Below are 13,060 nucleotides of genomic sequence, written 5' to 3'. Positions count from 1 at the left end.
ACCTTGGGAGATGGTTTGGGTAAATGAGATAACATAGGAAAAGTACCTAGGCTGTGTGCTCTTTGTGTGTATTCATTTCTCTCCCCTCCCAGTTCTACTGATGAAGAGGCTGACATGCCAAGGGTTAAGGGCTTGATCTAGCATAATGGTACTGAGCACAATGGGAAATGGGCCAGCCAGATTCCAGTTTAATAAAAATGAGACTTTAGGTAGCCACAGAGCAGCATGAATGCCAAAGAGTCACCTTAAAAGGCCAACACCCCATCTTGGCCATCTCTAAATTCAGAAGGAATTCATCAATAGGACCCCTGAAGCCTTATGCCACCTCCCCTTCCCCATTTTATCTAGGACTCAGTCCAAGACCTGGAGACCCACTGGAATGCTTTCTATAGGAGGTACTGTGTCACCTGTAAGCTGAGCAGGCACTTGGATCTTGTTGCTACTTCATTGTATGAAGACCTCAGGAGTGACCAATGAGGGAAACTAGCCTTAGAATAAATTCTACTTGTAGTGGGTTGAATTTAATTTCTGTATCTGAAATCTCATTTTATTTTTTAAAAAATTTTTAAAGATTTTATTTATTTATTTGAGAGAGAGAGAGCGAGCACAAGTGGGGTGAGGGGCAGGGGAAGAAGCAGACTCCCCTCCAAGCAGGAAGCCTGATGTGGGACTCGATCCTGGGACCCCGAGATCATGACCCGAGCCAAAGGCAGACGCTTAACCGACTGAGCCACCCAGGCATCCCTAAGAATCTCATTTTAAAATGCATCCTTTATTTAGAAATAGGGTTTTTGTAGATATAATCAGTAAAGGTGAGGTCACACTGGATTAGGGTGGGTCCTATGTCCTTACAGAGAGAGAAAAGCTTTCCCTCCACAGGGAAAAGCGGTCATGTGGAGATGGAGGCAGAGAAAGGCTGTCACCACAAGCCAAGGAATGCTGAGAATTTCTGGGAGCCATCTGCAACTAGGAAGAGACAAGGGAGGATTCTTCTCTAGACCCTTCAGAGAGAGAATGACCTTGTCGACACACCTTGAATTCAGATTTCCAGCCTCCAGAACCATGAGAGAATAAATTTCTTTTTGAAGCCACCAAGTTTGTGGTAATTTGGTATAGCTGCCCTAGGAACGAATGCACCACTCTGCATCATGCTAAGATTGCACAAGCTGTTCTGGGATTTTTCCCTCCAGCTGCGAACACTCTTCTCTCTCCTCTTCCATTTCTTTTCATCTTGCCACAGTTCTTCTCCTTGCCACCCTCACCACAACGTTCAGGTTACCAGTTGCTGGTCCTGTTCTAGCTTCCACATTTTTTCAGTATGACTCTTGGCTTCTCTGAACTCTGCATTTAGTGGTTTCATCGTGGCTATGGCCAGTATGCAGAGGGCTGATAGGATGCTGGGCTTCAAGTTCCTCTGACCTCTTCTAAACAGCTGTGCCCCCAACCACGGTGCTTGATCACTCTGTGGCCCAGATTCTTCACCTGCAAAGCTCTGATGAACACCAGCCTTGCTCCCACACAGGTTACTGAGTTTAAAATATGATAGATCATAAAAAGCCTTGTAAAAATGAAGGCTCAATTAAACTTCTAAGAGGCTATTCCATTATTATTAAAACCTTCGCTGAAGATAAAGGACCTGGCAAATGGGAACTGTGCATTTCTGATGTGCTAGCCCCTCTTTCCTCCAGCTTTGCACCTCCTGTCTGTGCCTTTATGCTTCACCTACTTGATTCAGAGGTGGAAGGGCCATGGTTGTCTCATTTCTGGGAAGTGAAGCTTTTAATAATACAGTTACTGACAACACCAGAGTTAGTGCCAGGCCTCCCACCATGTCCTGGGCAAGAAGAAACATCAGGGGGATCTGACATCTCATGCCGGCTGTATTTCTTAAGTTCTTGCCTCTTCTTTTCTTTCCTTTCCTTTCCTTTCCTTTTCTTTTTTTCTTTCCTTTCCTTTCCTTTTCCTTCCCCCCTCCCTCCCTCCCTCCCTTCCTTCCTTCCTTCCTTCCTTCCTTCCTTTTCTTTCTTTCTTTGTTAAAATTTTATTTTTAAGTAATCTCTACACCCAATGTGGGCCTAGAGCTCACAACCCCAAGATTGAGTCACACGCTCTACCAACTGAGCCAACCAGGCGCCCCAAGTTCTTGCCTTTTCTTGATTCTGCCCTACTATAAACAGAGATACTTACATTCAGTTTATTGGCAAACATCTTCAGAGATTTGGGGATCATAGAACTTTTATATTTAAAAAAATAGATAAACTTGGAGGAGGAAATTTCAATGATATACCTAGTTTTTTCTTTTTGTTTTTAGTAAAAATGTTCCAAATTTAAACTGGTTTGTAGCCAGTGGTCAATCTTAATTTAAGATGTCAGTGGAAGAAGTGAGATAATTAAGATCAACTAAGTAAGTAACCATTAGACTAATAGTTTTCCCCTCTAATCATTAAACTCCTAATTTATGTCATTTTTCTACGTACATTATTTATGGCATTTCATCAGTTTTAAAGCACGCATTTTTTTCACATTTCAACATCTATGAAATCAGGAAGTGTCTTATAGTCAGTGTTGCCTTTCATTTATAATTGCCAGGGTTTGCTATTTTATTTTCCTGAGTAGTACTTAATATGTGAATGCATTTCCTTCCTTCCTTCCTTCCTCTCTCTCTTTCTTTTTTTCTTTCTTTCGTTTTTAAGTAATCTCTACACCCAAGGTGGGGCTCGAACTCACAACCCCAAGATCAAATGTCACATGCTCCACCAACTGAGCCAGCCAGGGTGGGGCTAGGGGGCCCTGTGAGTGCATTTTATAATCGTATTTCATTTAAAGAAGGTGGGAACTGAGATCTGCAATTAATTTCTTTTTCTTTTTATCATATTCTTGTCAAATCTCAGTGTAACAAGTGTGATACATTTTCTGCGTCAGAAATACATACTTGCACTGTTTTCCATAGAATTCAGTCATCTGTTCTTTTTGAGATCAAATGCACCATTAGAAAGGGAGGATATAATTTTGAGACTGGAGAATAGAAAGAAACTAGATTTAGACATAAAAGTACCATAAGTGTGAGGAAAAGTTAAACAATTGCATTTCCATAATTACATCCTTGCAAAATGTCTTCATAGAACCCGGTGAGTTTTCTGGTAGAGGCTGAGCTAATGATGTGCCAGGAGGCCTGGTTTACAGCCCCCACCTGCTGCTGAATGACCCCCTATCCTTTCTGAGCCTCTGTTTTATATAGCAAACAAAGCAATTGAGCTGGATAGTTTTTGAGATCTGTTCCATTTCTAGCAAGCTCTGATAATTCTCATTTTAAGAAGATTTACTCACATAGACATTTTAACAAATTTAACAAATTTAACAAATCAAGTCCACAAAGCCTAAATGCTTCTGGTTCTCTTGTCTTACCAGTGTGGTCGATGACTTGCTGAAAGTTTTCATTTACAGAGACCCTATAAAGAAACAAAAATATTGCGAGTCAAACAATGTGTACAACTCAATTATACTAAATTGCACTTTAATTAAACAGATGAGAGTAAATGCAGAGCTAGGCTTTATTATGGGAGGACTTTTTAAAAAGCAATCAACAGCCAGGGACTGGAGCAGTATTCTGTTGTGTACTTTAAAATTGATATATAACTTTTGTAATAATAGAACGTTCCTTCATGCACTCAGTTAAAATAAAAAACTCTACATGTCTCACCTTGCCCCAGAAGAGTTACCCACATTGTTTTCACAGAATTTTGCAAGAGAGATGTGTAAAGGCACGAAGAAACACTTACAAAAATCCAGAGTCCAGCCACTGCTGAATACTTGCTTGTTTCGAATCTTCTATAAAAGAGAAAGAAACAGACCAATCAATCAAAGCACACCAGCTTAAATAATGCTACCCCATTAGCCAGCCCCCACTCATAGCTCTATTTCCTACATAGTTAGTCACATGTTTCTACAAGCATATTCATTTATTTTCCCAAGGCAAAACGTCCTGCTTTCCATAATCATTCTTCCCTGAGAATGAAGTATAAACTTGCCACATGATTGACACCAAAACAGAAAGAAAGAAAGAGAGAGAGAGAGAGAGAGAGAGAGAGAGAGAAAGAAAGGAAGGAAGGAAGGAAGGAAGGAAGGAAGGAAGGAAGGAAGGAAGGAAGGAAGGAAGGAAGGAAGAAAGAAAGAAAGAAAGAAAGAAAGAAAGAAAGAAAGAAAGAAAGAAAGAAAGAAAGAAAGAAAGAAAGAAAGAAAGAAAAGAAAGAAAGAAAGAAAAGAAAGAAAGAGAAAGAAAGAAAGAAAGAGAAAGAAAAAGAAAGAAAGGAAAGAAAGAAAAAGAAAAAGAAAGGAGAAAAGAAAATGTGAAAAGGAAGAAAAATAAATCACTGAAGTACAAGAGATGTTAGAATAAATTTTAAATTACCTGGTGTGGACATGAAGAGTGAAAAAGCATACCAGACTTTTGTCTTTCTCTTGTCAGATATAGATCACCATGGACCCTCTCCTTATTGAATCACGACATTTACCTAAGGCAGCTAGCCAGTGATGTTTATTTGCAAGGAGTTCTCTGCCAGGTTCTAAACCAAATTTGCATTCATTCCAGGGACAAATTGCACTAGAGTCCCAGGATTGCCAAAGGCACCCTGTGTTAAAAAAGCACCAGTCTTTTAAGGTGGATCTTTGTCCCTGGCTTAACAAATAGTCGACAGGCAAAAAGGAGACGATAGAAAAGCAGCATTTCCCGGTAAATATTTCTTTCCTTTATGGTTGGCTACAGGCTACTCTGGGCTGATTTTCTTTGACTTTATCCCACCAAACAAGGAAGTACCCGACTTACCCCCTCACAAGGTGTCTGGTGAACCCGAAAGGCCAAGTAGGCATGCAAGGTGCTTATTTTTTAACTTAGGGACTCTAGAAAGGTAGGACGAATTGGGTGGTGGGCAAAGAAGAAAAACCATCAGTTATATCAGTGGAGGGAAAAGCGTTTTCCTCCTTATGACTCTTTAAACTATTCAAATTATTATGGATGCTTCGTGCAAGACCCAGTATATAAGAGCCTTTCAATAGGATGTTTGGTGTTCTGAAGGAAGCCTCATGTCTCTGGCATGGACTCCATGTCACTTCAGGGTCCTGGGGGACTTGGGGCGAGGAGACCTCGGAGTAGAAAGGGAGAAGTTGGTCTATTTCCATCAAGAAGGTGTGTATTTCGAATGTCTGTGGGGGAAGTCATAAGTGCCCATTTCATAGAAGTTTCTGGCATTTTGCCAGGAACACTGGTATTTTCAAAGCCAAGTGTTTGTTCCAGAATCATTTGCCCCCAGCCAAGCCCCCACGTCCCTCACCACCCACAGCAGGATGTTTTCAAATAGCCCCGAGGGGCTGTTCTCACCCAGCATGGGGATGGTGACATTCTGGCTTTCCTCCTCAGAGCCAGGAGGCAGCTGCTCATCTAGGGGAGCCCAGGCCCTCTTGGTGGACCTCAGGATCTCTCTCCTGCTCTTTTCTTGGCCTCCTTGGGAGTTGCCCGATCCATGCGACCTCTCTGCCATTGTGAGAGAGTAATTCAGCAAACTAAAACATGGAGACAAACAAATGAGACCCGATGAGTCCGCTTTCAGGCTTGACTCAGTGAGAAGGAGAAGCCAGAGTGCTAACAGGCCGCCACAGTCTTCCGGAGCCTGGAGCGCCCACCCGAGCCGAGTTCCCTGTCTCAGTGAGGAGAAGTGGTTCCCTCTCAATGGAGAGGCAGCTGGAGACTGGAGACTAATGTGGCCTCACCTGTTGTCAGACCACATCTACCCTCTGGTGGATCTAATTGGGTGGTCTGTGATGTGCATGAAGAACAAAGAAACTGTGGAGTGGGAGGGCACTCCAGCCAGGAGGAAAGATTGAAAGTATTGATTAACATAATCAGTATCCTTCAAATTTATCCAACAGTTACATCTGCAAAAATATTTTTAGAGAACCCAAAATGTAAAAAATAAGGACTTTGGCAACAGATCAACCTGGACGAGTCTCACCTCTGCAACTTGTTGGGTAGCCTTACGTAAACTATATAATCTTCCTACCTTCTCTTATTTTTTGATTGGGTATAAACTGTTCTGAGTTTTAATAACCATTGACCTCAGTGAGTACTTATGATGTGCTAGATTCTATGCTGAATTCTATACATCCGTTATTTAATTTAATTGCCAACAAAGGAAGTAGTCTAATTGTCACAGTTCTCTTTTATTTATTTATTTTTATTTTTTAAAGATTTTATTTATTTATTTACTTGACAGAGAAAGAGACAGCAAGAGAGGGAACACAAGCAGGGCGAGTGGGAGAGGGAGAAGCTGGGTTTCTGCTGAGCAGGGAGCCCGATGCGGGACTCGATCCCAGGACCCTGGGATCATGACCTGAGCTGAAGGCCGACGCTTAACAACTGAGCCACCCAGGTGCCCCTAATTGTCACAATTTTATAGTAAATTGAAGAGCAGAGGGTTTGCATACCTAAAGCCACGCATCAACCAGCACTCAAACCCAGGCACTGGACTCCAAGCATATTCCTGTGATTATTAAGCTAGACCATCTAACCGATAAGATGGTTGGGACAGTTAGATTATTAATAAATATATTATGCATATGGCACAAGAAATATTGACCACCCCCATTATCTCATTTAACCTTTGTTAACAGCATTTTGAGGCTTGCAGGGTAAGGAGAGACAGAAGCTGAGCAGCTGAGTAAATTGTTGAAACTCCCCAGATTATCAGGACATTAAGAATGATGGTCTCCTTCTTACTCATCAATGTGTCTCCAGTATTTGAATTCCCAGCACAGGGTAGATGTTAAATAAATATATATAAAACTAAAGTAGCAAAGCTAGGGTTCAAAACCACACTTTCTGACTAAATTATTTCCATGGCATCTACTTGAATTTGCATTCGTTTATTCATCAAGTTTAGAGAAACGACTAAATGGTCAAATACCTATTTCAGCAGCATAACTTGCATCCCTAAACTCACCCATAATCACTGGTCACACGACTTAAACCATCCTTTCTAATCAGTGTTTAATCAAGGCAAGTCATTCAGATTTAAAGAGTTTCCTTACATGCTTTATACATTAAAATTCTATAATTCAACTGAAGTATAAATATACATTTATTGTTACAATAGTAAATTAGTGCAAAAATCAATGACAATTGTGATGACAATTTTATGATAAAAAAACAAATACTAAGAAATTTCAATTATTTAAAAGTTATGGCAAAGGGTGGACAGTTAAAACAGTGAGGCTTTTAGTCAGCCAACTTTAGAAAGTTGACTTTTGGGGGGTGCCTGGGTGGCTCAGTCGGTTGAGCATCTGACTCTTGATTTCGGCTCAAATTGTGATCTCGGCTCAAGTCAGGTCATGATCTCAGGGTTGTGGTATCAAACCCCGCTTTGGGCTCCAAGCTCAGCAGCGAGTCTGCATGAGATTCTCTCTCTCTCTCTCCCCCCTCTGCTTGCCCTCCCCTCCCCCTGCACAGGTTCTCTCTTTCTCTCTCTCAAATAAATAAACAAATCTTTAAAAAAAAAAAGAAAATTAACTTTCAGAATATCCTCTGGGAACAAATAAACGTTAATTAAAATTTTGATGCTAACACAAAACAAAAATAATACAGGTAAGATTAAATTTCTAACCTTTATAGGATTATTTGGTATAGTAGAATTCATAACACTGGATAAAATAAACTTTAGGAATTACATTTAATTTCTGGCTATTTAATTTCACACACGCTTTGGATCTTTTGAGTTAAAAAAGTCCTCTTCGGCAATGCCATGAATCTTGCATGTGTATTCAACTCTGACAATGCAAAATTTCACAAGGAGGGAAAATCTCCAAAATCGTGCTCAACAAGATTCATGAAATATCAGACTCGGTAAGTGCTCAGGGTTTGAAGAAAGGAATAATGTATTAGGGAAAAATAAGACACCCCCGAAGAGTCTTGCTCCTCCACCAACCTTGGCTGAGAATTCCGTCCTATTTAGCACAAAAGATTCTGCTCTGTAGTGGGAGCAGGAGATAACAAGCAGCTGACATCCTCAAATTGGTGCTTCTGTACTACAATGTCCAATTTTAACCGGGCTACCACTTTTTTCAAATGGAACGCTGTAAAAATCATCAAAGTTTTAGATAAAAGTGCTGCTTTATTGGTCTATCCTCAAGCTTCCGTCCTGAAATGGCATGTTTGACCTCAGCCACTAGGCTTGCACGGCCAGTGAGGATATCTCCCTGCCAGCTCAGTTGTAGTTGGCTTTAGAGCGGCAAAAAGCCTGCCAAGAAAAATGGGAACCCTTGCTAAAGGCGAGGGTCACGGACCAGTTTGTCAAGAAAAACTCTTTTGTTCCCGTCTGCTTTAGTGAATGCCTTTCCGGTTAGTAAACAAATCTGCTTTGGATTCCTGGATGCTTGGGTGACCTTCCTTTGACATCTACTGGCTTGACCTGAAGAGCAGTTCTTTGTGAAGGGACACGGATCAGGTGGCAGCCCTGAATTGCTCAGAGGAGCCACAGGGCAGAAGCTTTGGGATGTGGTCTCTGCAGAATCCTCCGATTAACCCCTTTATCCCCAGGACCTTTTGGAGCCAAATTCTTGCCAATGCTGACATGGTCCAAAGTGAATCTTCATCCGAGATTATCTTGCCATCTGTGCCTGAAGGTCCCTTCCCTGTCTTTAGATCCTTTCGATTCTAATTACAATGCCATTAATCCTTATGTGCATAAAGAACTTCCTTTGATGTGGGAAATTTCTTATATTATCATGTTTAATTTAAAAAGAGGATGAAAAACAATATATGCCCCAAGAACTCAATTTTGTGAAAACAAAACTAAAGCGAAGTGAATTGAGAAGACAAAAAAAAAGAGGGGGGGGAACGTACTGAAATGTTATCAAGTTTTCAAATTTTTTAAAGTACTCAAAACGAGAAAGAAATTGGTGTTGTTACATTAATTTTACATGACATTTTCTTTCACTTGAGCAAATGCAAATATATATGTGAAGCCTTAAGCCCACAGTGAAATCACAGAATTTGATACTTTGATACTTGAAGCAGTGACAATGGTTGCATTCTTGTCCTCTGGGGTTACTTAACTTTTTTCACCTCTATGCAAACAGGTTCTCTTGCCAAACAGCTTGTTCATACTGGAGAATAGGGACTGTGCATTATTTATCTCTGTGTTCCCCATAGATCCCAGCACAGAACTCTGCCCAGGATACATAATCTGTAACTGTAAGTTGATTGCTTGGTTATTTGGTAAAGGGATACCAGCTGGTTTAGCCAGCATTCTTGGTTCTTACGTGGTTAAAAGAGTAAGTGCTTTCAGGTCAGATAACTCCAGATTTTAATCTCAGCTCTGCTGCTTTTCTGACATCTCCTTGGGGAAATTTTCAAACATCTCTGATAATCTATTTCTTCATCTCTGTAATGAGTATGAAATAACCACTTGATATGGCTGTTGGAAAAAATTAATGAAAAATGTCTATAAAACAATCAATACCCATATTGATCAGTTTTTTTTTTCTTTTTCCTTCTTATGTTGCCTCTCTACGTCCTTTTCATGTCAAGAACTGTCAAGTATAGGAAAAGAATAGGAAAAGAATTACCAATCAGTGTAACAGTTTGGTTCTTTTTCCACAGGAGATAAATTTGACACTCATAGTTTGTGGATAACCTGTGTCATCTTGAGATTACATAGTTTGAATAATTGAGAAGATACAGTTGGAGAGTATGAGAATAAAATATTTCTGTGACCATGAGAATGCAGATTTACCTGAGACTAAAGACTCATATCAGAGTTTGAAAATTCCTTCAACTATGGTCTTAATTTCAAGGTTGTAATTGATAATTGTGGGCTGTAGTTCTAGCCTTGGCCCCACTTATGAAGGAGACCTGTGATCAAGAAGAGAACATCATAATGGGAAAAAAATTCCACAAGCATTCTGGGTCCACAGGAATCTCAATCTCACCATCTCTATGTCTCTACAATGGATCCTCATCATCACTGCCTCTGCTCAAGCCTTCCATTAAGATCTCAAATGGTATCCAGCTTTGCCTTGCTCCCCCCCCACATGCCATATTTAATAACCTCCCCCAGTAGAAAAAATTAGAAGTCTACATAGAGTCATATGCTCCAGGAATACCTGTCCCTTTCCGAGCTGTGAAGTCACTCATAGAGGTTTAAAAAGGAAGCCTTGAGAGCCTCTCATGCTCTCAAAAAGATGGTTACCATGAGCCTCAATATCACTCACTTCCCTCTACAGACCAAGAGACCAGTCCTGGGAGACTGGCACTTTAAGAGAACTGATTCACCCTTCTTACTCCAGGAGACCATAGGACTAATCCCATTATGTCCTTGAACCGTGCTCATGTGGCAGTGGACATTGCCTCATCTGGCCCAATCTCCCAACTTCCCCAGGCACTCCCAAACCCCGTGCCCTCTGGAATACATGGACTGTCACTTACCAAATCCCCTTTATCCTAAGCTCTTCACCAAATGTCTCCTCATCTCCTTTTTCTAATTGAAACCTGAACATGATTTCCTTTGCCCCTCTCTCAAGCTGTGGCTTTTTCTTTTTTACCCATTGAATCAGGACCATAATTTTGGAGATGGTGTAAAGTTCCTACATGTTCCTCATTGATGCTTTCAGATCTTGTTTCCTCTCTCCTTTGAAGCATAAGCTATCAGACTATGTTGTTATCAACATCCAGGACATTTACACTCATTTACTGAAAATGGAATGGTATTTCTGTCACCCTCCTGGAAGATTTCATTGTCAATTGAGATGATCCATCAACACCTGACCACTCACTCAGTTCAATAATCTGCCCACTTTCAACATTCCTTCCCTCCACTCAATTCCCATGGTCATACTTCATTACTATAAATGAACAACCTCCAAATTCCCAACTTCAAGCATCCCTTGTCACCTCTATTCCACTCACAAATTTTGCTTAGACACCATTTTCCCTCCCTATTTGATCATTCCCTTTAGCTTACAATATGCTATAATGTCTCTCATCTTAAAATAATCCTCCTTTGACCCTTCAATCTCTCCCTATCTCTTACTCTAGTTTTCTATTCAACTCATGATGATTCCTGAATTCACACTTCCAAATCTTAGAATAGAGGACCTGAGCTTCAGAATGGATATCCCTAGTTACTTGACATCTTCGCTTGGATACTTACAATTTTAACTTTGTATGGGCCACCCTGAATTCTTTACTCTTTCCTTGACTTCCGCTTGACCCCCTATATCCCTGCCTTTATTCCACTCTTCCCCATCTCATTAAATGGTGCCACTATTCAGGCCGTTGCTCAGACCAAGAACTTATGAGTCTTTCTTAGCTCCTCTATTCCTTTTATGTCTCACATCAAGTCACTTAAAAGAGTGTGAGAGAGGGGCCCTTACAGTATATCTCACATTGACCTCCTCTGCTGCTGTCAACCTGATGTGAATGAGGGCTTGTAGTCTCATTTGGATCACAGCAAATGCTCCCATGTACAGACCTATCCACACCTCCCACTCTTTTATTACCCACCCAAATCAGTATGCTAACACTGAACTATCAGTTCTTATAATTTCAGAATTTTCAGTAGTTGACCATTTCCTTTTAATGGAAACAATCTGTTCATTTGTTTTTTTAGTGCCACGCTCTCTCAGATTTCCTCCTATCTCACTCAAGGCTTTTTTCTTAAGATCTTTGGTTGGCTTTTCTAAATTATTTTAGAGTGTGGGGGCAGGGGCAGAGAGAGGGAGAGAGAGAATCTTAAGCAGGCTCCACACCCAGTACAGAGCCTGACATGCAGCTCGATCTCACGACATTCAGAGCATGACCTGACTCAAGATCAAGAGTTAGACGCTTAACCGACTGAGCCACCCAGGCACCCCTGGCTTTTCTAAGTTTTGAGTGTTCCACACCTCAAATCTCAGCCCCCTCTTTTCTTCTCTATGTACATGTTCTCCCTATATGATTATGGCTTTAATTGCTCCTCTGTAATCTAATAGTTTAGTGTAAATCACTATTAAAGTATGCTTACGTTGTTTTAGAAGTTTGTGTTTACAATTCTGTTTAACCACTGTGGGATTTTCTTCAGGATGGAGATCTTAGCTCTCATATCATAATTGTGGGAAAAACATACTCAATATATGTTTACTGAATAAATTACTGTTTAAATGAATGCCAACAAGGAATTGAGAAATATCAATGCAAATTTGGTTATGAAGTCATGGATAAAACTTTGATATTCAGCAATTAAAAAATTTGTGGAAAGGTACAACTTGCCAAGAATAGCTATATGGTATCAGGAAACAATGTAACCTGATTTAGAAAAGTGACCTGATTATATACAGATACATATATATTTGCACACATACATGCACATATATATCAATATATATTCAATGATATATATACTACCTCCACTTTGAAGCAAAATTTTCTGGGTAGTCACCTGATGCTCACTTCCACTATTTCAACCAAAACTATCTGAGTAAATACCTTCTTTTACCTTCTCTTATGTGCCTTCCAACAGCTAACAGCAGATGAAAGATCTTAACTCATCACCAGGGAAACGAAATGTAATTTATTTTAGTGAATCAACAAATAGTTCATTGGTTGTATGACATTGGGCATGTGGTTTCAAGATGTCGTGGAATGTAATTTCCTCTCACAGAATATGAAAGAATTGGATGAAATGATTCCATAAGATGATTATTCTATTTCTAGCCTCCACATAGCCTATTAGTTGACCAATGGAGCTCACATTTTAAAAATATTTTAAAGCTATGTCCATCAACACTATACAAGGGATAAGAATAATATTTTCAGAAAAAAGAAAAAGAAGAAGATAGCAGGAGAGGAAGAATGAAGGGAGTAAGTCAGAGGGGGAGACGAACCAGGAGAGATGATGGACTCTGAAAAACAAACTGAGGGTTCTAGAGGGGAGGGGGGTGGGGGGATGGGTTAGCCCGGTGATGGGTATTAAAGAGGGCACATTCTGCATGGAGCACTGGGTGTTATGAACAAACAATGAATCATGGAACACTA

The 13,060-nt window shown here is 40.3% G+C and overlaps 1 protein-coding gene across 1 annotated transcript in view; it reads right to left on the bottom strand.

Annotated features, from left to right (window-relative positions):
* ITPRID1 (ITPR interacting domain containing 1) overlaps positions 1–13,060 on the bottom strand; it is an 85,406-nt gene that overhangs the window by 68,019 nt on the left and 4,327 nt on the right. The window contains 3 exon segments of the mRNA XM_035723179.1: positions 3,406–3,449; positions 3,780–3,828; positions 5,375–5,556. Coding sequence (XP_035579072.1) covers positions 3,406–3,449; positions 3,780–3,828; positions 5,375–5,534 — 253 coding nt within the window. The 5' untranslated portion in view covers positions 5,535–5,556.

The sequence above is a fragment of the Zalophus californianus genome, chromosome 12 (genome assembly GCF_009762305.2).
Source record: "Zalophus californianus isolate mZalCal1 chromosome 12, mZalCal1.pri.v2, whole genome shotgun sequence".
Taxonomy (NCBI): Eukaryota; Metazoa; Chordata; class Mammalia; order Carnivora; family Otariidae; genus Zalophus; species Zalophus californianus.
Note: the sequence above shows the minus strand (reverse complement) of the source record. Positions and strands in the feature narration are given on the sequence as shown.